The following is a 27960-nucleotide window of genomic DNA, read 5'->3' on the forward strand; positions in this document are numbered from 1 at the left end:
TCTTCATTAGGCTTTTGTTTATGCCCTACATACTGCTCTGGTAATCTTGAAATTGCTGCTGTTGCCTTTAATCATGCAGCCTACATATTACCAGAAGTATTCTGATAACTTTGATTTCACAGCAATTAAAAATACCTGGTTTAGTTCAATGATGGGCTATCACTGAATTTTCAATTTGATCTCCAAAACTACAAGAGGGAGAGAAAGCAAAGGAAAGGCAGTAAATGGAAGAAACCTACTTTCCTTTAAACAGTTTTCAGGAGACATTCCTCTCCTACATCCTCTGCTTAGCATCCAAAAAAGCATTAGATTATTCTACAAAGTCTCACTTAAGTCTGTTTTCTTTCCCCACAAGTGATACATCTCAAATTGGCCCCACTGTAGAAGCAATATTATTTTGCTCAGCAAGTCCCCATGTACATTAATTGTCTCATTAGATTTAACTTACTGAGCCAATGCCATCCATTAATGTCAGCAGTGAAGCAACAACTCTCTTTTCCACTTCATTCTGAGCCCCTTCTCTCTTTGGACAGAGTGCATCCAACTCATCTATAAATATAATTGAGGGGCGACTGAGGGGAAAAAATAAAGGAAAAAAGTTAAGGTGCTCAGGAAGATTTAAAACACTAAAGCAGAGGAAAATTGATCATGGAAAACGTCCAGTTCCTACAAAAACTAACAAGCATTCCACTCCTTTAGGTAACTGGAAGTTTCAATCTTGTATACAGTGTTATACAGAGAGAAAACTAAAATAAATAATATATTAGGCAACTAAACCTTCAGTTGCAACAGTCTTTTCCTAATGTACTATGAACACTGGTCACATGGAAGTCTAAAGCCTGCCTTAGCCAGGTCTAACAAATTTGGGCAAGATGCCACCCTACTCCAGAGGAATGCTATATCCAGTACCAACACCAACTCATTTAGAGCTGGCCTTCAAAGACAAAAATTTGGATCCTGGTAAAACTCTGGCTCATGCTTTCATCTGCTGAAACAAGCACACAATGCACTAACGACACAGGTCGAGCAATCTGGCACCATCCCTAACACCCCCTTAAAAAGGGCAGTGTCCAAAAGGATTTAAGAGGCATCCTAAAATTTCACTGCTTTCCTCCTAGCTAAGCCATACATAAACACATTTATTTCCTCTTAAAAAGTGCTGGATGAAACAAACAAATCACAATTCAAAGATTCTTGCAAATATTTTTCTTTTAGGAACATTAAGGCTGGAACCGATACCGTGAATAAAATTCTCCCAAGGAACGTACCGAAGAGAAGCCTCAGCGAATATCTGACGTAACCTCGACTCTGACTCCCCATAAAACCTGCGAGAATTAAAATATTTTCATAAAAAACTTGAGGTTTTTGTCTTTTCCAGGCAACTTGGAAAATTATTGCTGGTGAGTTACAAAAAGCTGTAGCACACATTTGCAAATCTACAATAATCTTTATTTCCACAAGGACCAGAAATTAAGGTGAAATGGGGCACAGGCAAAGTTAGCATCATTAAAGGGAACTGCTTCTCTTCTGTGTTAGAAACTATTTTATCTACATTTTTGAAGAAAAACAAAAAAATTACTTCTCTGGAGACATCAGCCTGTGCAGTGTCACCTTATTTGCAGATACACTTCAACAAGTTCCTCTTCTTGCTGCAGAACTAACCTACAGACAACTGCAGATGAAATTTTAATCTCCTCTTTTATTCAGTCCATGCCTTACACAGATTTCCTGGCCAAATCCCATAAACCTCTTTTAATACAAGAAACATAAGCCCCGCTTGAGAGAACCCTTTCCCATTTTGACTTTTTTAGGCAGATAACCCAGAGCAAACACTACATCTCTCCACAATGGAAAGGTGTCAGGGGATATTTTGGGCTACTATATTTACAGAATTAATGAAAATAGAGTGGGTGGACTTACTTGCTGATGATTTCAGGGCCATTAATGACAGTAACGTGAGCGCCAACCTCGTTTGCAATGGCCTTGGCAATCATGGTCTTGCCAGTTCCTGGAGGGCCATAGAGCAGCACTCCTCGAGGAGGAGGGATCCCTTGGGACAAGCACATGCAGGCAAACAGAGAAAAGAAGTTACTGGTGATAAATGCCAGGCCCAGCCTGCACTTGCACATTTCACTGCCCCTGTTACTACCAATACTAACTTGACTTGAGCAATAATTCCTGTAACAGACATGTCATTATGATGACTTAGGCTTTCAGGGAAAAGATCACTCTTAAATGGGACATTCATCCACATTATTTATTTTTAATGTCCAAAAGACTCTCTTTAAAATCACCTATTGAAATCATTATATTTTTCAGTAGTTCATTATAATCTTCACTGCATTTTCTCAAAGAAAATTACTCAACTGAGTACCTAATGTCCATGAATACACTTAGAGTTATTCATGATTCTTACAGTGTCATTATAACAAATTTCTCACATCAGAAAACCACTTCTCTTCAACACTCCAAAAAGTTCTAGACATACTGTGAGGCTTGATTTAAGAATGTTTACAAGATGATGAAAAACACACAAAAGGATGAATCTGCCTTTTTAATGGCACATGTTAGGAGCCAAAGAGACAGAAACATTCAGGCACAGAAAATAAGGGACTTTGGAAGAACAAGGTACTGCTGTGTGCAGCTGAAGCTGGACAGGAAACACGGGTAGACTGCATGAAATACAACTGTGATCCCAGGTAAAGAGCCCACCAAAGAAAATTTCAGAGCAGCAAAGTCAAATTAAATGGGCACAAAAGGCAAAACCAGAAGCTGAAAAACTAGAAAGTAAAAAGCAGAGACAAATGTTTGACAAAGGCCTGATCCCAGCACAAAAGACATCGGTGAAACACAACCAAAGAAACATCAGGTGGGACTGGGAATCAGACAGGGAACTATGCCTCAAGGACAGGCCACAAGCCTGAATCTTAGAAACCAATACACTGGAAAAGAGAAAAAAAAAATTATCTGCCCTCTGACAAAGGATGAAAATAAAAGCATCTCTACAGCCAGGTTCCTTCACACCAGTCCATTAAAGCATGTGCTGCTCCCTCCTGTGGCGTTTCTGGCACTGGCAATACACGGAGCTGTGGAACCACAGGTTCACCTCAGCTCCAGCCTCGCTGCCCGTGAGCAGACAAGGACTCCCAAGGTTTGGATGGGAGGTTTGAACGTTTAAAGGCTTGTAACTGCTGAGAAAACACCATCATCCATCATGTGATTAGTAGAGAATCTGCTCAAGCTTTAGGGATCAGGTATGAAGAACACTCATGCTGAAGCAAACTCTGCTGCCACAAAACCACGTGGTGATGCTGGGGTTGGACCACTGGTGGATGGAGATGACAGGAAACTGTCACCTCTGTGCTATGGAAACCATCCAAGCTGAACTCACCTCCTCTCTGAAGCATACATGGGGAAAGAGGTCACAGAGAGAAATAAACGGCCTCCAAGGCAAGATATTACAGAAATATTTCTAGGTAGAAGAGCCTTGTCTCACAGCAATGCACGACTCAGCAAGGTACATGGCCATTTGTGATAAATACACAGCACAGAGTCACAAAAATCCTCCAAGTTTTTACATATATTAGCTGCAACTTTATGTGTGGCAACAGCAATCATATTTGGTTTTTCACCTTGAAATTTCACATTGAGCAGTTTGAGTAAACATGACTCAAAAGATCTCCTTAAAATTTTGCAGGAACACACAGGGAAAAAAAAGCAGCAGAATTAATGAGTTTTTCTCCATTTAAAATATATGATTAACTGAGTCTATCAACACAAAATCTTATGACAACACAAACAACTGCACCTTTCCAGTGTCCAACCACAGAAGGCTTCCCTACTTGCCATAAATTCTGCTCATGCACGCCTGAATTTCTTCTCTGCTCAACTGGTTTTCACACAGGTTAACCAGAATATCTTCACAGTATCCATACAGTGTAATTATAAAGGAGTTTGACATTGTTCAAACACACAAGTTTACCAGATCAGCTACATAAAATTCAGTGCATAATCCTGGAGTAATTAGTGTTTAAAAAAAAAAAAGCCACGTTAAGGAAGAAAGTTAATGAAGAAAGCCAACTCTCAGGCATCCTACCATAACTCTTGAACAGTTCAGGTTGCTTCAAAGGCAGTTCAACAGCTTCTCTAATAGTTCTGAGCTGGCTGCTCAAACCTCCTATCATGTCATAGGTGACCCGAGACTCACACTCGCCATCCTCTGTTACACTGGTTCTTGGTTCAATAAAATTGATTTTAGTTCTTGAAGAAATGAAGTAAAAACAATCTGTATTGCTCATTGCTCCGATTTTGCCAGTTAGTGGGAGCCCCTCAGTGCTGCCTTCCCCAGCCAGCTCCAGATCCTGGGTGAGTTCTGCACCATCTCCCCTGCTGAAGGTTTTGTCTCTGTGCCCAGAGTTTGGGGCACTGGGTGTGACTGGTGAGCCTGGATCCACAGCTTTGCTCGGGGTGCTCATGGAGGCAACCACTGGACTGTCACCAATGTCCATCCTGCCCAGCTGTAAGGACAAGTCTAAGGCACTGCTCTCCAGATCTGACCTCTCAAGATCTGGCTCATTGGAATCATCAGGAATGGCACTGCTGCCGTGGGCAATCAGCTCTGCACCGTCAGACCCCTTCACTTTCATCACCACGATGTTGCAAAGTTTGCCATAGAAAGTGAAAGCCAAGAGGTTTCCTGGCAGGACTACTTTCCCATCTATGAGAAAATTAAAGGGAAAAAAAAAAGACAAAGATTATGCTATTTCAATCTACTTTGGCAGCAATTAACACTCAGACATCCTTGCATCATAATAACTCTTTCTCAGGAAGCTTAGAAAGTGCTACAAATTAACATAACAAAAGGTAATTACAAGGTAATTCCAGGTTCTTTGAATGATCCTTTTGTGCACAAGCAGACTCTACAGGATAAACATTTGTCAGTATCTTATGCAATCTCCCATACTTAAACTCATCATTAATTTCAGCTTTTTAAATTCCATACAAAGGGAGGATTTTGGAATTAGTATTGTAAGAAGTAAAAATTTTGTATTCACTACCTTGAATAACTTACCTTTCTTCTCTGCCTTACTTATGTACATCTACCACCCACCGAAGAGCAACTGTACTTACCCTCAACACAAAAGAAAAGGGATTCAGAAGCTGGGATTTCAAGTTAATGTGATCCTTTAACTTGTTACTCATGTTCAGCAGTGCACTCTTTTCCTCACAATGCAAGTAAACTCTGAAGTGCACCACAGTATCAGCCTGAAGGCTGTCAATGGGTGCTGAACACTCCAACACTTCCCTGAGCCAGCAATACAAGTAATAGACAGGATAAATGGAACCACAACTAATTCAAATTAGATATTTGCAGCATGACATAATTAGTTAGCCCAAGACAGATCCCTGAACAAAATGTGAACAAAGTAGCATCCCATATTTTGCCATAAGCTCTTGATTAAGAACATAAAAAGAAACTGTTTGCACTGGTATCCAGAACTACAAAAACTGAACAATCAAACGAGAAGCAGCAAAACTCGTACCAAGGTTTCTCAGCAGACAGACAGACATTTCCTCAGCATTAACGGTGGCATCTTTGTCCCTGCGGTAGGAAGGGAAAAAAAATGCTTTTTCAAGCACTTAAAAACAAAACCACAGTCGACAGCACTCCACAGTTGTCATATCATATGGACTTAAACCTGAAGATACTAGTAACGAAACTAGTGAAGACACATAGTAACAAAAGAAGTGCACCTATTTAATCTAGGTCTTGCTTTGCCAAACAAAATGCTGTAATTAACAAAATTCTAAGGTGCAGTTATCATTTCCTAGGATCACAAATTGGTAATGAAGGCATCTCACCTGTTCAGGCATGATAATCATTGCTACAGGTACTGAACTGAGAAGAACTTAGATCAAGCAGGTCTCTTTCAGCCTTGCAAACACACGTACACAACTTTTATTGAGTAAAACAGCGCCTTGAGCACTTGCACCTCGTCTTTCAAAACACTCCAAGTTTTGCCGCCAAGTATTTTCTAGTGGTTTAGCTAACTGACTCAGAGCTGAGACTCACTCCATGCATCTTGCAGATGGAAGTCCACAACTTCTGGCAGCACTCACACCTGCACGCTGAAAAGCAGCGGCACCAAAGGTATTTAAAGCAAGCACACTCAGCTGCTGCAACTCAAAGTGTGAACAACGGGGGGAGCCCTAAGCCTGCAAATGTAAGGCGTTTCTCAATTTTTAACGATCAAGAAAGCAACTTGATGGAAAACAGGTGTTTTGAGTTAATCTAGTTAATGTTGTTGGGGTCTGGAGTTGAGGATTGATTCTTTTAAGTAGAGGAAAACCTAAGTTATACATACAAGCATAAATATATAAATTATGCATGCAAGCACTACCCAGAGGTGTTTAATTTGCAGAGAACAAACTACACCTGTAAAGCATCAAGAAACCTAAACTTGAACAATGGGACTTCAATTTATTCTTATAGTAATTTATGTTCTTGCTTCGTACATGGAAGAATTTCTTCATGGAAAAAAATTCTGCAACTGACTGCCTGGGAACTGTGATGTTAATTTAAGTGCTAGAACACTTACAAAAGTAACTATAAAGTAACTTTATTTAGAAAAATAAATAAATAAATAAATAATCAGACTCTGCAGCAATCCAAATGCCAACTCTGTGAAATAAGAGAGAATGACAAATTTTGAAGGGAAGTGGTTGAATAAAAACCTCAGTAAGGTTATAACACGTTCCGTACCTCAACTTTACATCGACTTCTTCTGCCTGGATGACTGCACCAGTCACAGGCTGCACAGTGACAGCGTCACCTGGATTTACTTTCAGGCTCTTCTGTGTCGTTTCACCCAGCCCAATTTTCCCCCCTGGGAATCCTGTGGTGGGCCAAGCAGTACAGACCTAGGAGGAGTTTTCAAAGCAAACACCTGTCAGTTGAGGTCTTGCCCCTCTCATCTCCAGTCAATGTAAGCAATGCTTTAACATGAAGGATTAGGTTAAAACCTCAGGTTAAAAAATGATCAAGACACAACGGACAGTGAGATCTTAAGATTTGATTTAAGACACTCTCAAAATTGAAGTGGCTCTATTTTGCTTACGAATGTGATAAACAATTCCACCAGATTCTACACATTATGCAGATGACTCAGAAGCATACACCGTGCTGATTTGAAAATGCTATGCATCAGTGAAAAAAAGATAAGCAAATACACTTTATTTGCAAGTAAAACAGATGTGTGTGCTTATACAAGACATATAACTCATTAGTTCACACATGACGTATAAATTTATAGGAAAAAAAATCAGCTGCATGGATTTTTCCCAACACGGAGAATACAGATGCAACTACAGTGTAGACAACATCGAAGAGCACATTCACCATCTTTCTCAACGCATAATCCATGCTGGTTCCATGGAACACAACAGGAACAGGCTAAGAGCACGGGAAAAGCACTCAGGGCCAAGAAAGGGTCTCACCTCCTGCCGCCCATCAGCGGAGGTGAGCAGGGCCGGCCTCCCTATGCAGAGATCCGCAGATTTCATGCTGCTCAGCGACAGCTGCGCCAGCGCTCTGCGCAGCATCTTCGGGACTTTGTCATCTCCTAAAGTTTTCAGAAGAAAAAAAAAATCCTTTTTTTTTTTCCCCCTTCCCCTCAACAAACCCGGCGCTTCCCGCGCTCCCAGGCAAGCACAACCTCGTCGCCCTGAGGGGAGCGCGGACCCCCGTGAGGCGCTGCCGGCGGGGCTGTGAGGCGCTGAGGCGCTGCCGCTCGGTGCGGCCCCGTCCACCGCGATTCCGCCACTGCCGATACCCTTCCGTGGGGATAAGCGTAGGTTTCACGGGCGCCTGGTGTGAGGGACCCCTCCGCTCCCACCTTCCTGAGGCGCCGGGAGCGCGGCTGGGCAGGGATTCCGATTCAAACGAGGCGCCCTCAGCGCGCCAGGCTAAGGTTGCAGGGCTGGGGCAGCCAGGGCCGCCTGTCCCCGCCTCCCACACCCCGTACCTGCCTCCACGGCGTCGGTGACACGGAGCGCCAGCGGCCCGCCCGCGGCAGCGCCCAGGGGAGCATCCCGCGGGGAGCCGCAGCCCGCGGCCGGGCGCCCCTTGCTCTTCCTTCGGGAAGAGGAGGCAGACATGCTGCCTGCGGCCGGCGCGGAGCGGTTCCGGAGCAGAGGCCGGCACCGCCCCGGGGGCGGCCGCTCCCCGCCCCGCTCAGCGCCATGGCGGGCCCGTGGCGGGCGCTGAGGAGGACGCGGGGCTTGGCGGCCCTTGCGGGGCTGCGAGCGAGGCCGGATAAGTTCGGGGGGGTGAGCGTGGATCTGGGCGAGCTGCGAGGCTCCCCGCGGCTGGAGCGGGCCGCCTTCGGGCGGTGGCTGCGGGGCAAGTGCCGGGCAGGGGTCCCGAGTCCCGGGGCGGGCGGGGGCCGGTGTGTGAGGGGCGGCACGGGGCCCGCCAGGGGGCGCCCTCAGCCGCCGCCTTCCCCTCACGGACCCTCAGCAGCGGCCGGGAGGTGAAGGGCGCTGGCAGGAGGGAGCAGAGGTTGTTCACAGAACCGTAGAATAATCAGGGTTGGAAGGGACCTCTGAGATCATCCAGTCCTATCGCCCGGAGCAGGTGACACAGGAGTGACAAACCACAGCAGGTGGGTTTGGAATGTTTCCAAAGAAGGAGACTCCACGCCCCCACTGGGCAGCCTGTTCCAGGGCTCTGCCGCTCTCTGTGTGAAGTTGTTCTTCCTCCTGTTGAGGTGAAACTTCGGTGTTTCAGTTTATGGCCATTGCTGCTTGTCCCCTCACTGGGCACAACTGAGAAGAGTCTGGCATCATTCTCTTGGCACCCACCTTTGAGATATTGATGTGAGACTCATCTTCTCCACACTGAAGATGTCCAGCTCCCACAGTCTCTCCTCACAGAGAGATGATCCAGACCCCTCATCGTTTTTGTGGCCTCTGCTGGACCCACTCCAATAGTTCCTTATCTTCTTTGTACTGAGGAGCCCAGAACTGGACAGAGCACTCCAGAAGAGTAGTTTTCCCTATTTCTCATGGTAGACTAAATATAAAAGCCATCATTTTGCACATGAACCCGAAGTTGTACCACATAAAATATCAAGCTGGCAGCCTCTGAAACTGCTGATGAGTTTCTCACACCAGCAGTAGTTTTACCCTGTTGTAAGTGATGTGAAAGCACAGATTTTTGCATATTACCGACAGCTACAGTGTGTAAAGTTTAAAACAGCACAGATCAAGGGCAAAGGGGTCCCTGACCCTCCTCGCTTCCCTCTTTTGCAGACTCTGTGTCTCAGTGGCGGGATGAAGGCCGTGTTGCTGTCTGGCTCCATGTCCCCATTCTCCAGAGCAGCCTTGTGGCAGTGGCTGCTTCCCAAGGCTTTGCTTTCCACCACGCTGAGCAGGGCTCGTCCACGCTGACGCTGTGGCTGGGAGAGGGGCCCAGCAGGCTGCCAGGGTTCGCCACACACCAGCTGGGGGTTGCAGGTGAGTTACGGGAGTGTTGCACCCACAGAACGTCCTGAAGGAGCCCTTAGGAGCCCCTTCACTAGGAATTGTTCTTCTGTACAACCAACACGTGGAAACCAGCTGGCTACTGCATTTTGGAATGAAAACTTAACCACCAACGAAGAGAAAAAAACACTTCTCTGCTCTGTGTGCTTAATCTGTCTAAACTGTGTTCAAGTTAATGTCTGTAAACGGGGAAAACGTGACTCAAGAGGGATTGTTGAGAAGCTAAGGCAACTATCAGCCTAAATTGCAATGGTCTGAAAGCTGATCTAAGCTGTGCCTAGAAGTCTTTAATCCAAGCATGTATTTTACAAAAAAAAACAACTCCATACTCTTATCCATCTAGACCTCCCACAACCACAGCTAGCAAGTTGTTACATACCTGAGAAAATTTCCAAGGAACTAGACAAGACAGTTTCCCCTTTTTTCTTTTTTCATATAGCACAGCACAAGGGACAGATGATGAGCCAAAAATACCGTCAGCTTGAAGTTAGCTTCACCAAATTCCAGTGGTTTTGTTCTCTCACTCAGCAGAGTTCCACAGATAAGCCACTACCTATCCCATCACTCATCTGTAATTGGAGTTGGTTTGGACCCCTCATGTACTGGTTAAGGGTTACATTAACACACAGAAATTACAAGACTGGGGAGAGCAAATCTCTCCAGTTGCAACCCTGACTTTTGTCCTTGGCTTGCAGGGACTCTGTGGGGTGTTATATCTTCGCCAAGTGGTGTTAAGGCCCATAAACAGCAATTCGAAAAATCTAGTTAGGAAGAACTCACAAAAAGATGGTTTGTTCTGTGTAGCAGCAGGTCAGGTGAAAGGAAGTTTGGAGGGGAAAAAACCCTTAAATTACAAAGCAGTGCTGCTGCCATCAGCAGAGAGAGTCTTCGGTTCCCAGGCCAGCAGAGGGCAGGGTGGATGCAGAAGGCGGCCTTGGAGTTTGTCAATGGACATGTTGGAGCATGTTTTCCTGAGGTATGGAAACCTCACCATTAAAATATGTGGCTTTGAACTGCAGCAGGACAGTGCATTCTCCTCGCAAAAGCACCGGGTTACTCCTTGTGAGGAAACCTAAGTGAAAGAGAGGTTTTCTGAAGTAGAACTTGGACAGCTGAAAGTGCTGCTCGAAAGGAAATAAAAGATGACTTGTGACCCTGGTTGGCATCAGAAAGAACTATAAGAAAAATCATAACTCTGAAAGATTCGCAAATATTTTAAAATGCATTTTCAGAATAGAATTTGCAGCTGTGCTTCAAAACACTTAGCACTCTGCAAGTACGAAAAAACTTTAAAGAAAACTTTGGTTAAGTGCAGGTATATGGATTGCCTAATTAATTGTATGGATTTTAAAATTGCACAGCATAAAAGATATGTGTTCTTTGCCACCATTTTCAAACCTGTACGCTTTTAGTCATTATTGGGATTTTCTTTAGAGGATTTAAATACTTCAGGAAAGCATTCTAGGAAGGTAAACAAGTCTGCAATAATGGCTACGTGGGGTTTTTTGTCTGCTGTTCTACTCACAGTGGATATGGGAGACCCTGGGTAGCAGAAAGGCTCCATTCTATTTTTAGTTCATTTTATTGAAATATTAAAGTATAAAAATATGGATATTGGAGAGGAGGTCAAACACAAGGCTTTCTTTATTCCCTAACCAAAAAGTATTTTAGAACATGCCTGCAGTAAACAAAATCAATGTTCTGGTGAGAGTCTCCATCTCAAAGCTGTGGCCAGTCAGTGAAAAGCAGGAGTCAGTCCTGTGAGCATCCTGAAAATGGAAAGCAGAGATGTGGACAGTGGCTGGCTGGCCAGCAGGAAGCCAGCACAGGAACAGGGAACAGGTAGCAAGTTTCGTTGCCAAGTAGACCAGCAGCTGGTTTTTCTCCTGTCTGGAATTTCCCACGCAGCAAATGCAGCACAGCCAGGGCTTGTGCCTCAGGACCATGCAGCCAAGGGATGACAAAGGTGTGAATAAGCGGGGTCAGGTCATGTTTTACCAGACTGGATGAGAGTGGCCAAGCAGAGAGTAGCAAACGTTACTCATTGGGCTTGGCCATTATTGTTTAGAAATAGTGGAATATGTGATGTGTCTTCCAGCTAAGTTACTGCATCCGTTTGTAGGCGGCAGGATTTTCCACATGTGTAAAGATACAGAGGAGTCTCTGGTGTATGAAGTGATTAACGTGTTTTTAAAAGGCATTTCCAAAATCCTCCACCTCCTAGGAGGATGTGGCCTGCCATCCAGAAAGTGACATGTTTGTAAATATGCCACGAAACAATGGCATGAGCAACAAGCTGAGGAAGGAGAGTAAAAGGAGAGGAAGAAAAATGAAAGGCATTTTCTTCCCCCTCCCGTGGTCTACAAGCCTTACAACACAGCTGTTACTTGCACTGCTACTACCATAATCCACTTGCTGAAACAAAAGTCCTTGAAGGACTCCAGGAAGGAGAGCCTACACACACGTTGGTCAGTCCTGGTACTTAAAGAAATGTAAACTGAGCAGCTGTGTTGCTGTGAAACTGCACAGGAAGATGGAGGTGGATAGGTTTGATAAGCCACTTATGAAGAAAAGTCACTTAAAAGTAGTTCCCAAGTTGTTCTACAAATACCTGCTCCTGTCTGCAGGCAGTGGTGTCTGCACTCACTCTGTAGTTGACAAGTGCTTCTCAACACTGAACGTATTTGCAAGCATTTTTACATCAGACATAAATAAAACAGGTAGGATAAAGATATTTTTCTTCTCCATCGCTTAACATCTGGAGTTATTGAAGGGATTCTTTTTTATTTTTTAAATGCTTTTCTTGCCTATTCCCCAAAAGAGAACATTCAAAACCAAGTGATATTGTAATAGTAATTACTTGGTTGGGTTTCAGATATAAACCTTTCCAGAAAGTCATCCTGGGTGATTTAAAGCTCCAGGTGCCACATTTGTAGCCGGAGGGAGAGTCTTAAAAACCACAATTCAGGGCAGTCAGACTCTAATCTCACTGATGCCAACCAGGTGTGGCCCAGCACGGGAACATGAGACCAGGCAGCAAATCTTGTTACTGTGTTTTCTTCCTTCTTGCTCTCCATTTAGGTATCCCTTAGCAGAGATTCTGATCACCTCACTGGAAATTCCACTGCCAAAAATTACATTCCCAGCCTTCAATTTCAGGGGGACAGAGGAGAGCAAACACACTTTTTGTTTGATTCAAACGGCAGTTTCCTGCCTTCAGCAACCCTCCCTGGCCTCAGCAAACCCTTTGGCTGAGGAATGGCTTTTCTAGAAAACAAATCCTCTAAAGACAAAGTTCCCCCTGCATTCCTTTTGTTGCCTCTTTTAATCATTACCATAGTTGAACTTGGACACTGCTAAATATTCACAGGAAGAATGAAATCATAACGTCACAAGCCACGAGGAGGCAGATATGTGACTACCCTCTTAAAGCACATCCTTTGACATATCTTGAAGGAAGACTGGTACTTCATCTTTGAAATATCCTCCTACACATAACTCTGCATGTATTATTAAAAAACAGGATGTTTTTAGCTGGACACTCACTCCTTAATGATTCCTTCCTGTGGGTATACTTCTCCATAGCATTTTAAAAGCACATGTCATCACAGATATGCCTGTATCTTCCTCCTGCTGTAAAATGACATAAGCAATTTGTTCCTGATAACCTCTAATTTGAAAGCCATGTATGACTGATGTGGAATAGATCCTGGTAAGTTGCACCACAGCACTCATCTTGCTCACCACAGTGCTCTTTAAAATCTGAGAAAAATACCTGTTTTAAGGGAAGGACATTTTTAAAGTATGACCAGTGAGTATGACATAATTAAACATGAAAGCACTTGGGTTTCAGAAAGTAGGAAGACTTGTAATCTGTGGGAGAAAGTCATAGGCTGACTATGAGGACATAAGGAAAAGCTGCATTTCTCAGTCAGACAGGTTTTTTCATCAAGTGAAAGTGTCACTTTTGATTGAGAAGCTGACTCAGATTATGGTGCAGTTCCTGTCATGAGTTGTTAGCTGGGTAATGCAAGTTCAAAGATAGTCACACAGCTGAACATTATCTGTACAGTCAGCCCAGAGTACTAAACCTGTGTATTATTAACCCAAAAACACTCAAATCTTCACTACAGCAGGTGGGGGCTTTGTAATAAATTTCACTGGAGAAAAATTCATCCCCCTTAAGGGTGGCTTCTCAGCCAGAGTCACTGGAAAATCTCTGTTATTTGAGGAAAATTACAGGCACGTCTTGGCTGAAGCAAGCAGCTTTGCCAGATTGTTTGGGTAACCTCTTGATCTTGCATTCTTTAGTTCTGATATTAACACAAGCAAGTTTTTCTTTTAATTTCTTGTCTAATCCGGAATTTAAATGTTGGAATTATTTCTCTTGGTACTGCCAACTTCGAATTTTTATACGGGATACTTAACCTTTTCCTGATATTTTATTGTACATCCGTTTTCCACTGATAAACCACTTGGTGATTCATCCATACAAACCTTGCTAGCTGTACGTTAGGGGTTTGTTATGCTTTATCAAAACATGCTAAATTTTGGTGTTAGGATTGAACGATGTTGTCCAACACTTCCTCTTTTTCAATATTCTTTCTATACCAGGTGCTGTTCTAGATGAAAGAACTGGAAAGGTGTTGGTTGTACAAGACAGAAATAAGGTATGTTTGTTACAGGATTATAAAATAGAGAAGTTCATTTAGATAAGCCTATTCTGTAGTAAAAAACAAAATACATGTTTCTTTTTATTCCAGACCAAAGTTGTGATAGTAAAAGTTACTTCCTTTTACAAGTGTCTTAAACACATCTATCAAAAGATTGCTGAATTCCATATTAAGGGAAGAAAACCAAACCTCTAAAAATTAACAGCTTTGTTATAAATTGTAACTGTGGATTGATTCAGCAGAACTAAGTATCCTTCCTGCTTTGAGTTTTCTATTTTCTCCTGTAACTGACCCAGGAGTTCCTAATCTTGTGTTTGGATCCATTAAGACCTGTGGAAAAATCCCCATGGCTTGAAACAGATTTTGAGAGAAGGATTCTGATTTGGTTTGGTTTCCAAAATTCCAGGCATATCTGTGGCTTTAAACAAGCAGCAGCATGTTTGGCCGTGACCTGGAGACCACCTTGGTCCAGCAGGTGTAAAGGTCTTTAATTCCTCACACACGGAAGTGCCCGCCCCCACTGCAGAGGGTGCCAGACCAGAGCCGTGCTGTGGGGATGGTGGCTCCTGTGATGTGGCTTGAGGTCACCGAGCATCCATCACTGAAATGTCTTCCAGCCCCTATCAGGCTAACCCAGGTTTTAACTCAGCTGCTGCTGAAGGCTCTCAGGCTCACTGGCAGCCTGTGCTACTCCAATCAAGAGACATTTAGCCTCCATTTTGTGTTTTCATTTGCAAGGTAAAGTGTTTCATGTTAAAACTGCATTAATTAACTAAAAGAGTGAGATTAATGCAGCTTTAACATGAAACAATCAAAACTTAGCTAGGTAGACTGAAATACACTTGGATGCATAATTTTAATTTTGTACAGTTAAAACTGTGCCAGAATCTCACTGGCTGCATTTTCCTGTCTTTCCTGAAACAGCTACTAAGACTTTTCTCCTCAGGACCCAAAACATCAGTTCATTAAAACCTACAACACAGTTCATGTAACTTCAGTGAAAGACTGCTTTCATAGGCAGGTTCAATCATACCACCAGTTGAGTTTCTAACACAAAAGCGTGTTTCTCTTCCTCTGAACTTGTTTCCTGTAATTGAAGATGTTTATTTTTCATTTTTGTATTTTAAATTTTTACTTACAATAAGGTAAAATGGTGAGGACTTGGCTTTAGGAGGACCTCCAGGCTTTCATTCAGCAATTACCAATTAAAGCATAAACCTACCTCTCATGCTGTAGACTCCAAAAGTAGTTCCAGCTCCAGAGAGTCTCCAGGGCCAGAACAGCACATTGTAAACATTAGAAACATGACATTTATCCTTTTATACACAAAAATATAAATGTGCATGCTTACCTTTTAGTAAATTTTTAGTTGGAATTTTAAGAGCTGTTTTAGTTTAATTGTGACAGGACAATTCCACAGCACACAAAGATTTCCAGGAACTAAAAGTAAATCTGAAAGCCAATAGACAAATATATGTACTTTCCATCCGCACTATTTTTAATCCATTACTTTAAATTCCTATCCAAGCCCTTTAAGAATGCCCAGGAAAAGAAATAATTTTCCAATGTAGTCATTAGGGTTTCAAATCACTGGAAAGCACACAGCTTCCCTGCTACGCTGCATAAACAAAAAAAAAAAAAAAGCTTTTTTTGGGCCAGTGTGCCTTTTTACTGCACTTACTTCTAGGAGAATGGTAACTTCTTCCTACATAAAGTTTTAACAAGGAAAGAAATAGAAAGTACATAGAAGTAAAGGTAAAGCCTACAAATCTTTGTGCTCTTGCAAGAGGTGCAGGGACTGGGACTCCTTAAGCAGCGTGAATAACAACACCAAGCCTTCACTTAATGTTTTAATACTGAACTTTATTGCAATTCAATAAATGTTACTATACATACATCACACACAAGCCCTCATTTCTTATATTCCATGAAAATGACAAGTTACACTAAATGATCATTACAGACACACAGAGACATCTTAAAGCCAGTGCAGTATAGAACAGTACAATCATAATACCTGTTTGTAAGATTAAATATATATACATTTGTTAAAAGCCAAAACAATGGAAGTGGAATACATTAGTGATTAAATATAAGATTATATAGTCTATAGCAGCTTTTTTTTTATACTCAACTACTCTATCTAGCAGCAACGTTGTCTAATGACTGTTAGACAGTTTGTATCTTTAATCAGTAGATGTTTTGTTCCAATAGTTCATACAGACTGTAGCTGTCTCTGATCATCATGTCAGCAGGAACAAACAAGTTCCTACTTACTGCTATTTGTAAAATACCAATACTGCAACTTCAACCCAAAAAAAGTTATGTGTTAACTGTCTCCTTTGTATTAAAGAGTGCAACACAGGCTGACGACTTCATTAATGGATTTTTCCTCCAATACAGACTGTAAACGCATGGAAATTTCCAGGAGGTCTGTCTAATCCAGGAGAAGACATTGGTAAGTTCTATGAGAACAGGTCAGCCATCAACAGAACTACAAAGACATGAAAATACACTGAAATACAGCATGACCCACAGTGCTCCTGTGATGGATGGATTGTTTCCTTTAATGAATGGTCAATAGATGGAGTGACACAATCCTGGCACACTAATGGTAACAGGGTAGCATGTTCAGGACAAAGAAAGTTTGTGTTTGTAACATTTACTCTTTTCTACACTATCTTTTAAGTGAGTGCTTGAGGCCAGCTAAGGTTTTGTAGGTTGGTCAGATATACTGCAATATGATCTAGAAGTGCAGAGGATTAAGGTAATCCATATATAGCCCAAATAAAACTGAAACAGAGAGCTCTCAGCTCACACTGGAATCCAGGGCAGTGACCTCAGGGATGGACTGAGCAAAAATTTCTAAGTCTCCCTTTTTATGCACAAAACAGAAATAAATGCACTTACTTCCTTCCACCCCCTTCACTTGATTAGTTGGGACCAAGAGCTCCTCAGCACAGGGCCAGGGTGAAGTGCAGGGCCTCAATCTTGTTGGCACCTAATCCTACATGAGGCACTCCTGTGGTAGGAAACAATGCTGGTTTGAGGAAACTTCTCATTTCTCTCCAACACAGCACAGCTGATGAACACTGCAGCAGCTTATCTTCACAGGTGAATGAACAAGGGTGTTTATGAAGAGAGAGAAAATGTGACTTTTTTCTCTCCTTGTATCTCAGCCCTTAAAATCATGATCCATAGGCTGGTTACTTAAACCAGGTGTCAAGACCAGGTTTCCTGACTGTTCCATACCTTAGAAATACCAACTTATAGCAATCTCCCTACAACAATGTGTGTTAGAGTTGTATTCCAGTTATTATTTCAATACATGGAGAAAGTTGCTGTTTGTCAGGGTATGGCTGAGTTTAGTTTTCGTAACTCATGAGTCACTGTTTAAGCCTTTCTGTCAAACCTGGCGATGGAAATCAAAAATACTTGCTGGACAATGCAATGTAATGTGGTGAAATGGATCCATGTTTTCAAAAGAATCCCAAATGTCACGGCTGTTGCCTAGCCAGGCTCCTTCTCACTTCTAGTGCCAGCACAGCAACAGGATTTTTGTACTCAAGGGAACAATAAATGACCAGCACTGGCATTCCAGTGGAATTCCCCAGAGTGATACTGCTAGGACAGCAGCCATCCTTAACAGGTGAGATTATGGCTAGAGCCTGGACTGAAAGTCTCTTACAGCTTCCCTCCTGCCACTTCTAAACTACAGAATAATAAAAGTTATGATTCTCTGCATCACATCTTATATTACAAGAAGATATAAATTAGTGAAGCATAAAATATAATAAGAGCCTAATTTTCCTTTTTCATTCTTACATCAAACCTTAAAAACACAAGTCACTCAAGGGACTACATTTTAAATTACAATTAAAAATTGCCATTACAATGCTTAAAATCCTTTGGTTACATGAAGTGATGACATGCATGGCTGCCTACTTACATGAGTGCCAACTGACACCAATAGTTTCATAATGCAGATAAAGCAAAGTGCACAGTTTTTTATCTGAGTATTTCTGCAACTCCAGCCCTAGTGTTTCTTCTAGTTTAACTGTCATTAGATTTTTATATACATACATACACACATTTAAATAAAAGGGAAACAGAAAATGGCACTTCATCTAAAAGCAAAGTTCAAAGCTTAAATGAAATCCCTCATTACTGCAGTTTTCTTAACCACAGCCTGCCTCAGCATTCCTCACCATCTCAGTTCACTTCTGTGTAACGCAGCCTTTTGCCCACTAACAAAGCCACCTGCCACAGGGAGTTGCTATTTCCAGTATCCAAAACTACCCCTGAAATATCTGTTTTGTTCCCTTCTTACTTGGCAAGATGCAAGCTTCCATAGGATGGTGAATGTCTATGAGCCTTTTAAAATGCATTTGCTTTTGGAAGCAAGCCGGCACACATTCCTTACTGAAAATGAACTAACAGGAGCAGGTAACATTGTACGACAGTTCTGTACATTGACCACTCAAACCAGACATGACCAGGAGGTTACATTAATTTGGGAAAAGCCAGTATTTATCCTACCAGTGGTTACCCCAGGCAAGTCGGATTTCACTTGACTATGATGAAACTGCAGAATTTGGGGAAATCGGTGGAGTATTAAAAAACTTCTGTAGGGATCTTCAATTTGTCATTGAAGAGAAAAATCTCTCTGGAGGAGTTCAGGATGGATGGATGTTTCTCTGGCTGTAATTGCAGCACACAGACCCTGTAGACCCTTCAAGGTTCCTGCTGCATTTGTGGTTAGCAATGTTAGCACTGACCTCACTCTGGCTGGGGCACACAGAATGCACAGATGCAGCATGTTTCCTGCAAGAAAAGGCTCTGTGCTGCACTGGTGCTGTGGCATATTTGAAATGTCACCAGACTCTTAAGGTACATGTTAAAAAGGACCCGGCACCAACTTTGACTTTCTGAAAAGAGTTTTACCCATTTTGTTACCCCTTGGGGTGAAGTGCAGTGAAACTGATCTGATCAAGAGATCTGACATCGGTACAGGTGCAGCTGCACAGCGTCTGAGTCTGAGACTGGGCAGGGCCAAGGAGAGGGATGGGGATCCAAAGGACTGCAAAGGCAGTGCAGTGCTATCTTGGATTATCAGATCAGTGGAGCCAGCAGCCATCAGTGTCCATTACAAACCACACCCTGTACAGCATTACCAAAGTAATTCTGTAGGATACACAGGAAAGGCTCACAGCAATTACTTTTGTTTGGGGACTAAAACATTGGCTTATCCCTGTGTTGGAAAAACAGACATTCTGAAAACCTTATGAAGCAGAACACAGAACATGCTGAGTAAGAGGCTTTCCACCTTTCCAAAAGGTTTGAGGAGTGCTAAGTTACTCTCAGATGTATTGTGAGGATTGCTCTTTCCACCAGGAGACACAGCAGTTCGAGAGGTTTTTGAAGAGACTGGCATCAAGTCAGAGTTCAAGTCCATCCTAAGCATCAGGCAGCAACACGAACACCCCGGAGCCTTTGGGAAGTCGGACATGTACATCATCTGCCGCATGGAGCCCTGCTCCTTCCACATCAGCTTCTGCCAGCACGAGTGCCTCCGGTGTGAGTGGATGGACCTGGAGGAGCTGGCCAGGACGGAAAACGCCACACCCATCACCAGCACCGTGGCCAAGCTCTTACTGTTCGGGTACCGGGAAGGGTTTGATAGGATTGACATAACCATGAGGGAGTTCCCAGCTGTCTACACAGGCCTGTTCTACAAACTCTACCACAGGGAGCTGCCTGAGTCCTACAGAAACATGACGTGATAGCAATACATTTCACATTTCCATATAGTAATAATTTAGAATTATTATTGCAGTGTTGCATATTACAGTTATCCTGGACTTCTTTTTAGGTAATTATTAGAACGTAATTATTCTCTAATAAGCTAAGATATAAATTATTTTTAAAGGTAATTATTGCTATGAATGTGCATCAGTTTTTTTCCTCCTCTACTCCATAAAGCAAGCATAAGGTAAATAAAATACATAGGTACCAAGAAGAAAACAGAAGTGTTGCTGATGCTGAAAATATATTCTGCAAGTCATTTTACCTCCACACACACTGGCACAATAGATTTAAAGAGAAATAAAAAGATAGTATGAAACATTCATGGTTTAATCTGGCATCTGCAAAAGTAGTTATAATATCAGCAAATAATTGCTTATATTTGGCTACTTCAGAGAGGTGTAGGAAAGGCGACGTCTTTAATGCTGTGTGGCATTGATGCTCAGGATCTGCCATGGAAGTCAGCTTTTAGCAGACATGGGAAGGAAAAGGATTGCTTTCTGTCCAGGTCCAGTTTTTGGTCCAGGTTTGTACTGTCCAGTTCTTTTCAGTGCCACGTACCAATCCGAGTATTTCCGTGACCGGTAAGTGTTGTAGTTATTGGATTCCAAACGCTCGAAAAAGAAACATTCTTCTGTTGCGTATTTCTGAAGGGGAAAAGAGAAAGCATTACTGGTAGCACCACAAATCGATTCTTCACATTCGGGGGACTAACTTAGCAAGAATGTGAGCACTACCTTTGGTTTTAAGAAATAGAGATTAACTGTTTCACAACTGAAGAAAGATACTGTGAAAATATTGTTAAAAACACAATAAGAGGTTTTTACCTACGGTTCATTTATTGTCTCTAACACAGATCAAGCAGCTTTTAATTTGTTTTTACTGTGTAATTCTTTATTCTGATAGAAAATGCATAAAGAAAATGTTTTGTAAGAACAAAAGCTTTAAGCAGAGTATAGACGATTCAGTACAATTCCTCAAGCTGGAAATTCAGGCAAAGGCACATCAAAAAGGCTGAAAAAAAGGAAAGTCCTTATTTCTCCCCAAATTATTCTCACAAACATTTTTTGAGCACAATTTGAATCCATAACATCAAAAGACATGGATTTCTCTTTGAGTCAAGTCCTTGAAGTCTGGCAAAACCTGGCCAATTGCAGCGAAACCACGTAAGCACGACAAAATGCATGGGTCATATCCTTAAATAACAAAGTATTTATCACAAAATACAAGTTAGTCAAAATTCTTCCTTTCATGGGAAGTTCGGGAGATTTCTTCATTAAATTAATCACATTTCATTCCATATAGTGAAAGTATTTCATGCTTATAATGAAACTGTAAAGTCAAAATAAGCCATATCAGATGAGAAATGTTTCCGTTTTTCCATCAAAAATCTAATGCAACAGATGCATTTCTGCACTAATATTTTCAGTTAAAAGAGCATTCTCCAAGGGGAGGTTTTGACTATCTGCATTCACAACCAGCCACTTCCTCCAGTGTAGAGATCACCTCTCCCCCACGACTGAGTCTGTTAGTAAAGAGCATGAAAATGCTCAATTAAAAGCTGCATCATCCAGATTCCAGAAAAGAACGCAACCCACTGCACCCCCACACAAATCACCAGGGTGAGCAGCGGTCCACGAGCTGTGCAATAAATCATCCTGCAAAGCCCAGCTCAGAACAAGCCCTGCAACATGTCTCAACAAGTAATTACAAAAACATCCGACAAGACAAAAACCAGTCCTGAGTAAGAATCTGCAAACATATTTACGAAAATGTTAATTATTTGTTTGTAAAACAAGGACACTACGCAATTTGATCCCAGACATTAAAAAGTAATTTTAAAAACTCCAGACTTTAAAAAGGACAGAGTAGTACTTGAGTCACTGATGGATTAAAGAACTAAACTATGTGTTTAAAACTTAAAGTTCCATAATGTTTTAAAAGAAATTTCAGCAGTGTTTCACCATGTGCAATTCACCACAGACATTTCTACTGTACACTCTCTGCAAGCTCTCGTGAAACACAGCCCTGCTCTAACTGAACAAGAGACGCTCTGGCAATTAGAAACAGTTTCTTGAATGTGTTTAGAGGCAGAAAATGGTAAAGGCACAGCCAGCCACAGACTGTTGGAAGTCAGCACAGAAATCCTCATGGAAAAACATTGCCAGTGCTACAGAAAATAGCCATGAAATTGCAGCAGCGTTTGTTAGGCTGGTTGGAGAAAAAAAGACTTTGAGTAGAGAATTTCCACCTATGAATAACAACAATGTTGTGTGCAGCAAACACGATTCAAGTAATAACCATTTCCAGAAACAACACCAAAGAAAAAAGTTGTACAAGCTCAAGTGAGAAGCGCAAAGTGACCCAACTTTATATATTCTGAGAGAGTCATTCTGAGCGACTGGACAATACTTCCCGAGCATTTCACCTTACAGGAACTAAGCAACTAAAACGCTGCAAGGGAAGCATATTCTACAACCAAACCCACCATGCAGCAGAAGGTCAGAAATCCCAAATATAAACACGCCCCTGTATTTATGTTTATCATTTTACAAATGGTGCTAAACACCCTGTTTTGACCATTCCCCGTCGCTCAGGGTACGGAGTGCAATTAGAATGGGAAGCCGAATGCCACCGCACCAGCACCACAGGAAATTCCCAATTATCCCTAACTCAAGAATAGCACAGTGGACAACTCCTCACATTTTCTTCAACTGAGCTGTCACACAATATCCCAGTAACTTGAAGCAGGTTCTTTAACTGCATTCCTGAGCCCACACAAAACTCCCTGGAGCCAGAACGGAGGAGTGCCCCGGGGAGTCCTGCTCCTGTAAAACTACTTTCAATCGCATTTCATGGAGGCAGAGAAAGGGAATGAGAAATAATTTCTGCAGCCCTGGCACGGGTCTTTCATTAGCTGCATTCAGCCAGGGTTAGGAATGCACATTGTTAGCCCCAGCCACAGAGGGGACTTGCACGGAGGCTGAATGGAGCTGTGTGAATACACAAAGCACCAGGGACTATTGCAAACCAAAATTCTGGCAGGGTGGATGCCCTGCAGTGGTGCTTCACCAGGCACTGAAGGATATAAATGTGGATGAGGGATTTACAGTTTCTAAATCTCATAAGCAAAATGAATGTAACTGCAGCTCTTGAAGCAAAATTTATCATCTGGCTCTGAGAGACATTAACTCTCAGAGTCTGCTGCACACACTGGCTTTAAAACACAGTTAAAAGTTCAGCTGATACCAATAAAACATACAAGAGTTTAAACAAAAACTAGTCTCACTAGAGAGCAGCTTAATTTACCCACATTTATATAACTTTTAAAATTTTATCATCACATTTTCAAAAATATTTTTCTTGCCAGTTTTCGAGTTAGGAAGTAGAAGTGCCCAAAAAACCCTCAATTCTCTACAAAGTGGAAAATGAGAAAAGAATTTACACAGATTAGTATCACAAAAGTAATTTTTAAAAGAAATTTGCTTTACTTTCCACTTCAAAGAGGTATTTTAAAATTGATTTATGTAAAAGTAAGTGAAAGAGGAAAAAATTACTCCTGAGGGTAAAGAGGCAGACTTTATTCTTCATTTGTTTTTATAATTTCCCGATCACTGCGATTTTTTTTTCTCTCAGACAAGCCATTCCTGTTAAATTTTGCAACTCCTCGGTAGGGCAGAAATACCCAAGCCCTCCTAATTCCAATTTCAGGTAATTGACAGAAGCTCATTTCTCCTGATAAATCCCACACGGAGCAGCTGACTAAGTCCTGCAGGAAGAAAGGCAACTCCACACAGATCAAGGGACACACAGCAACACAGAGACATCAGCAAAGTGTTGCTTACCAAGGCCAGCAATCTGCCATCCTCCTTCATGGCCAGGAAGCGATTGGCACTGACACCTTTGATGGACACCACTCCTCGTTCCTCCGCCTGAAGCTGCAGCTTGACTGCAAACAAAACAAAAAGACAGAAGGTTTCACAGCCATCATGAGATTGCAGCACTTGACAGTCACTGCTTCAAACCGTCCACCACAGAAATCTTCAGCTTGGAATGAAAATAGTAAATTTTCAACCTTTGGCTTTCTGATGCCGTTTTTACAAAGAAAGTAGCTACTCTCAAATTTGCAACAGCAAGACTGAGTTATTCCATCTTCATTTTGCATCAAGGCAGCTTAAAACCCATGAAATTCCTTGAAAGGCCACTTAGGGCACAGCGAACTGCTCCCAGAAAATGGAAATTTTTCATGGCAGTTTTTCCAGCGGTATCTCTCAATGTCTGCAGAACGGCATCGGACACTGGACGCACGCAGCTCTGTACAGGCAGCCTGTCAGCGAGTCTAACCAAGACTATTCAGTTCCATATCACTCCCTAAGGGTTCTGCTGTTCCCAACAGAAAAATATCCATTTGTTTACCTCATCCATCCAACAAGTGGGTGGAACAAACAAACAGAACTGCAGCAGTAGGTGAAGGCAGCAAAGGCACAAGAAACAGTGTTACACAAAGCAGGAATATGTTTTGCATCAATTAAAAGAAATTAAAGATTTTACAGAAATAAAAACCTGTAAGGTCCTATCACACAGCTTTTAGCTACTACCTGTGAATTATTAACACAAAGCCTTAACTGATTTCTATTTCCATAACTCAAACCCAGTAGTTTGGATGAACACATGAAAGCTTCCCCTTTTGCCTGCCTTTGCCTTTTGTACACAACATCTCGGACAGGAGCTTCCTTCACCCGCTTTGGTTCAGCAGGTACTTTACTCCATTTGGAAATGCAGTTTTAAATAGCTTGAACTTTTCAGCCATCAGAATAAATGCCTGAAGGGACTATACATTCTGGAGAAGGAACATCTCTTGAGATTCAGAGAGTGGTTCTTGCTTTTTGTTGAAGGGAAAAAAAGACAGAACTGAAGAAACCAAGTCAAACTCCAACATCAGGAATACAGGGAACATGAAATTGTTGGGACAATTGCTGCAAACCTTTTTTCAGGGTAAAAGTAAAAAGTCAGGCACAATTTCATCTCAGAATCAAGTATCCAAAATACAGCACTCCCAAGTCATGAGGCCAAAATCAGACTTGTGAACAGCTCCAAACACTTCGGTATAACTCCTTAGCCTCTGGGGCAGCAAGAACGTGGAAAAGTGCTCTGGGCAGAGACTGTGGGAAATGGACTTTTGAGATGTGCCAAGCACACTGCTTTCACCACACACTTAACAAGAAACAGCTGTGGAACAGCTGAAAATTAATATTAATTACTACAGTACTGTCTGCTTTGTTACTTTCTCTGGGCAAAAACGCACACTAAATCCTACAGCATCACACCGAGCCAGAAGTTCAAATTTTGCAAAAATAAACTTCTGGTAAAGGTTTGTAAGTCCTATAAAAATTTGTATAGTTTGGAGAAGCTTGTGAAAAGAAAAAAAAAAAAAAAAAAAAGCCCCAAGGTATTCCTACAGAGTTGGAAAAGAGCTGCAATACTGAAAGCCCCAAAAGGAAAATGAGCTTCACTGGATTTTCCTCTCCAACTCCAAAAACACGTGAACAAACAGCCAGAAGAGTACTGAGAGTTTTTCAGGTTTCAGTGTTATTTTACAGCTTTATTAATGCAGTGAGTATTTGCCACAGGGTTACACTGAACTGGAGATGCCAAGATACAACACAGCCTTACTGATCAAACACATTTTGACCCATATGATCATTACCAGAAGTGACAATTTTAGGTTTAGCTCACTGCAACTAAACTGATTGTAAGAGAAATGTATCACTTGACACAGATTATCTGCATCTTTGGCAGCCTTTGGTCACCAACAGGAACAGTGCAGACTCTGTTCATCATTTCACATCTACTCCCAATACTTGTTTTCAGCATAACTGAACCTCAAAACCCCATCCGTGAAAGTCAAATAATTAAGACATTTGTATCCCAAAAAAGTAGCAGATTGTTGTGGAAGAGGTCATTTACCAAGGGCTAAAAAGGCCCATTTTCCCAGATAGTCTGGCACTTCTTTGAGGGCCCCTCTAGCACGGCAGTGAGTTATTTTCCTGTTCCCATTCATGCCCTGCAATCCGTGAGGAACGCCAAGCACAAGGCTCTGCTCGATGCTCGCCGGTGTTGTGAGAACACAGAGCTCCCCTGCTGAGCAAACATCCCCAGGACTGGGGCTAAGTCATCACTAAGTTATTAAATAAAACAATACAACCAACTCAAAGGACCCAGGAAATTTACAGCTCCTATTAAAGACTTTCTTTTCTATTATAATAAGCTTAATAGAATCATTCTGCTGAGCAAGAAAGAATGAATTGCAGGATGTACATATGCACTTTCACACCAGTGGAGAAACTGAGTGATGTAGCTGAAGTGAACCTACAGTGCCTTCCAGTCATATAAAAATGGATAGAGAGGGAATGTTTTTTCCCAACAATACACAGAGGTTCTGTTAGAGATTCATATTCACTGATGTTCTGGCTGAAAAACTCCACAAGCTATACAGTCCAACCTGAATTTCCACTGAAACTAGTATAATCTGTGGCACTAAAGGAAGCTGGAGCACACCGCAACAGGCACCGTGATGTTCTTTCACAGCACACGTGGCCAGGATAGATGTACAATCTGCCGGTTAAACTGAACAGTGTATTTATGAGAGTTACAAATGGGCATTTATTTCACAACTTGGAGAGACTTTTCTAAGAATATGGAAGTTGAAAAGTGTATTTAATAGCATTGTGGTTGGCAAGGTTTCAGATTTCTGTTAAGAAATGGATCTTCCTGGTTTTCTTAGAGACCTCAAACAAAATTATTTCCAAGGCAGTTTTGTACAGTTCAGTGGAGAAAATAATTTTAAGGACAAGTAGCTAGAAAGAAAAGCTGTTAGCAAATGCAGAGAACAGAGAAAACATGAACGTTTTCCAAAAGTACTTTTATTGTCTTGAGCACTAGAACTGGAAAACCACACGTACAATGCAAACTCTCAGGTCCTTTCACAGTTCTAATAAACCAAAGCTTTAGAGTGGCCCAGACCCAGGAACTACACAACTTAAATGGTCCCAAATGGTTTTACTGCTCTGCATCATAAAGGGTTCAGCCAAAAATCTCCTTCGAAATCGGTTCATTACAAAGACCTGGGCAAAATCTACCGACTTAAATCTTCAGAGAAACAGAGCTGCACATTCTGGAAGTTGTTCACTGCTGAGCTGGATCTACCTTTTGACTCCCAGTGGGAATGTGCTGGCAAGCCCTTCGCCCGGGGCAATCCCTGTGAGCAAAGCCACATGCTGGAATTTCACTCACAGCAGCTGCACTGGCTAAGCTGTTCTGGGGCAGGAGAATGCCACAGGATCAGTAAGGAAAAGGGAAAATAAAGGTCACAGGGAGGAGAGAGAGGGACAGAAACACATTAGGAATAAAATAGAAGGCAAACAAAAACAGCGAAGAGCAGTGAAGACAGGGCAGGGTAAGGGCAGTATAGGAGAGTGCTGTGCTGGAGCATGAGGCAAACTCATGTATCTGAAGGAGGTGGAATTTGAGGATGCATTAGCCAAAGGGATTAATAAAACTCCCATTTTCCTACTCCTCCTCAAGGAAATGGCAACTCTAACCACTGTATCAGAGAAACCCTGAAGTAAAAACCAACTATGAAATTCTTGGCTTTGGATGCATTTACACAGCAAATAAAGGTTTGATTACAGCCTCAACTGTATTTTCACTGTAACCTTTCTAGCAAACACCCTACACGCAGCCTTGTGCAGACTAAAGTTACAAGTACCACCTCAGTGTCAGGATCACACAAAAATCGGGTCAGGACGACTCCCTCTAGTCCAGCCTCCTGCTCAAGAGCCCCCATCACTTCACAGTGAGAACTCTGCCTGCCACACTGCACCTAAGGGAACAGCTTATGACCTGGAAAGAGAGAACAAACTGGATACTATTTCAACCC

General features: G+C 42.1%; 3 protein-coding genes across 8 annotated transcripts in view; 1 reads left to right on the plus strand and 2 right to left on the minus strand.

The window, feature by feature from the left end:
- Positions 1–8180, minus strand: part of AFG2A (AAA ATPase AFG2A) — a 157348-nt gene extending 149168 nt beyond the window's left edge. For all 4 annotated transcript variants that reach the window (XR_015803441.1, XR_015803442.1, XM_088164178.1 and 1 more), the window contains exons 1-8: positions 8025–8180; positions 7498–7622; positions 6764–6921; positions 5544–5602; positions 4097–4717; positions 1921–2050; positions 1269–1325; positions 449–572 (exon numbers count right to left, since the gene is read on the minus strand). Coding sequence is in view for 2 of the 4 variants with exons in the window: in XM_088164178.1 (XP_088020304.1) it covers positions 449–572; positions 1269–1325; positions 1921–2050; positions 4097–4717; positions 5544–5602; positions 6764–6921; positions 7498–7622; positions 8025–8157 (1407 nt within the window). In the remaining 2 variants the exon portion in view is untranslated. The remainder of the gene's footprint in view (positions 1–448; positions 573–1268; positions 1326–1920; positions 2051–4096; positions 4718–5543; positions 5603–6763; positions 6922–7497; positions 7623–8024) is intronic.
- Positions 8181–8238: 58 nt separating this feature from the next.
- NUDT6 (nudix hydrolase 6) lies at positions 8239–27718 on the plus strand. Its single transcript, XM_088164191.1, has 5 exons — positions 8239–8401; positions 9313–9516; positions 14158–14213; positions 16620–16674; positions 19611–27718. Exons 1-5 carry the CDS (start codon positions 8242–8244, stop codon positions 19997–19999), a joined length of 864 nt encoding a protein of 287 aa, XP_088020317.1. The 5' UTR covers positions 8239–8241; the 3' UTR covers positions 20000–27718.
- Positions 16059–27960, minus strand: part of FGF2 (fibroblast growth factor 2) — a 45991-nt gene continuing 34089 nt past the window's right edge. For all 3 annotated transcript variants that reach the window (XM_088164193.1, XM_088164192.1, XM_014886632.2), the window contains 2 exons: positions 23867–23970; positions 16059–20668 (listed from right to left, as the gene is read on the minus strand). In XM_088164193.1, coding sequence (XP_088020319.1) covers positions 20483–20668; positions 23867–23970 — 290 coding nt within the window. In that variant the 3' untranslated portion in view covers positions 16059–20482. The remainder of the gene's footprint in view (positions 20669–23866; positions 23971–27960) is intronic.

This window comes from Sturnus vulgaris, chromosome 4 (assembly GCF_052056855.1).
Source record: "Sturnus vulgaris isolate bStuVul1 chromosome 4, bStuVul1.hap1, whole genome shotgun sequence".
In the NCBI taxonomy this organism is placed as follows: domain Eukaryota; kingdom Metazoa; phylum Chordata; class Aves; order Passeriformes; family Sturnidae; genus Sturnus; species Sturnus vulgaris.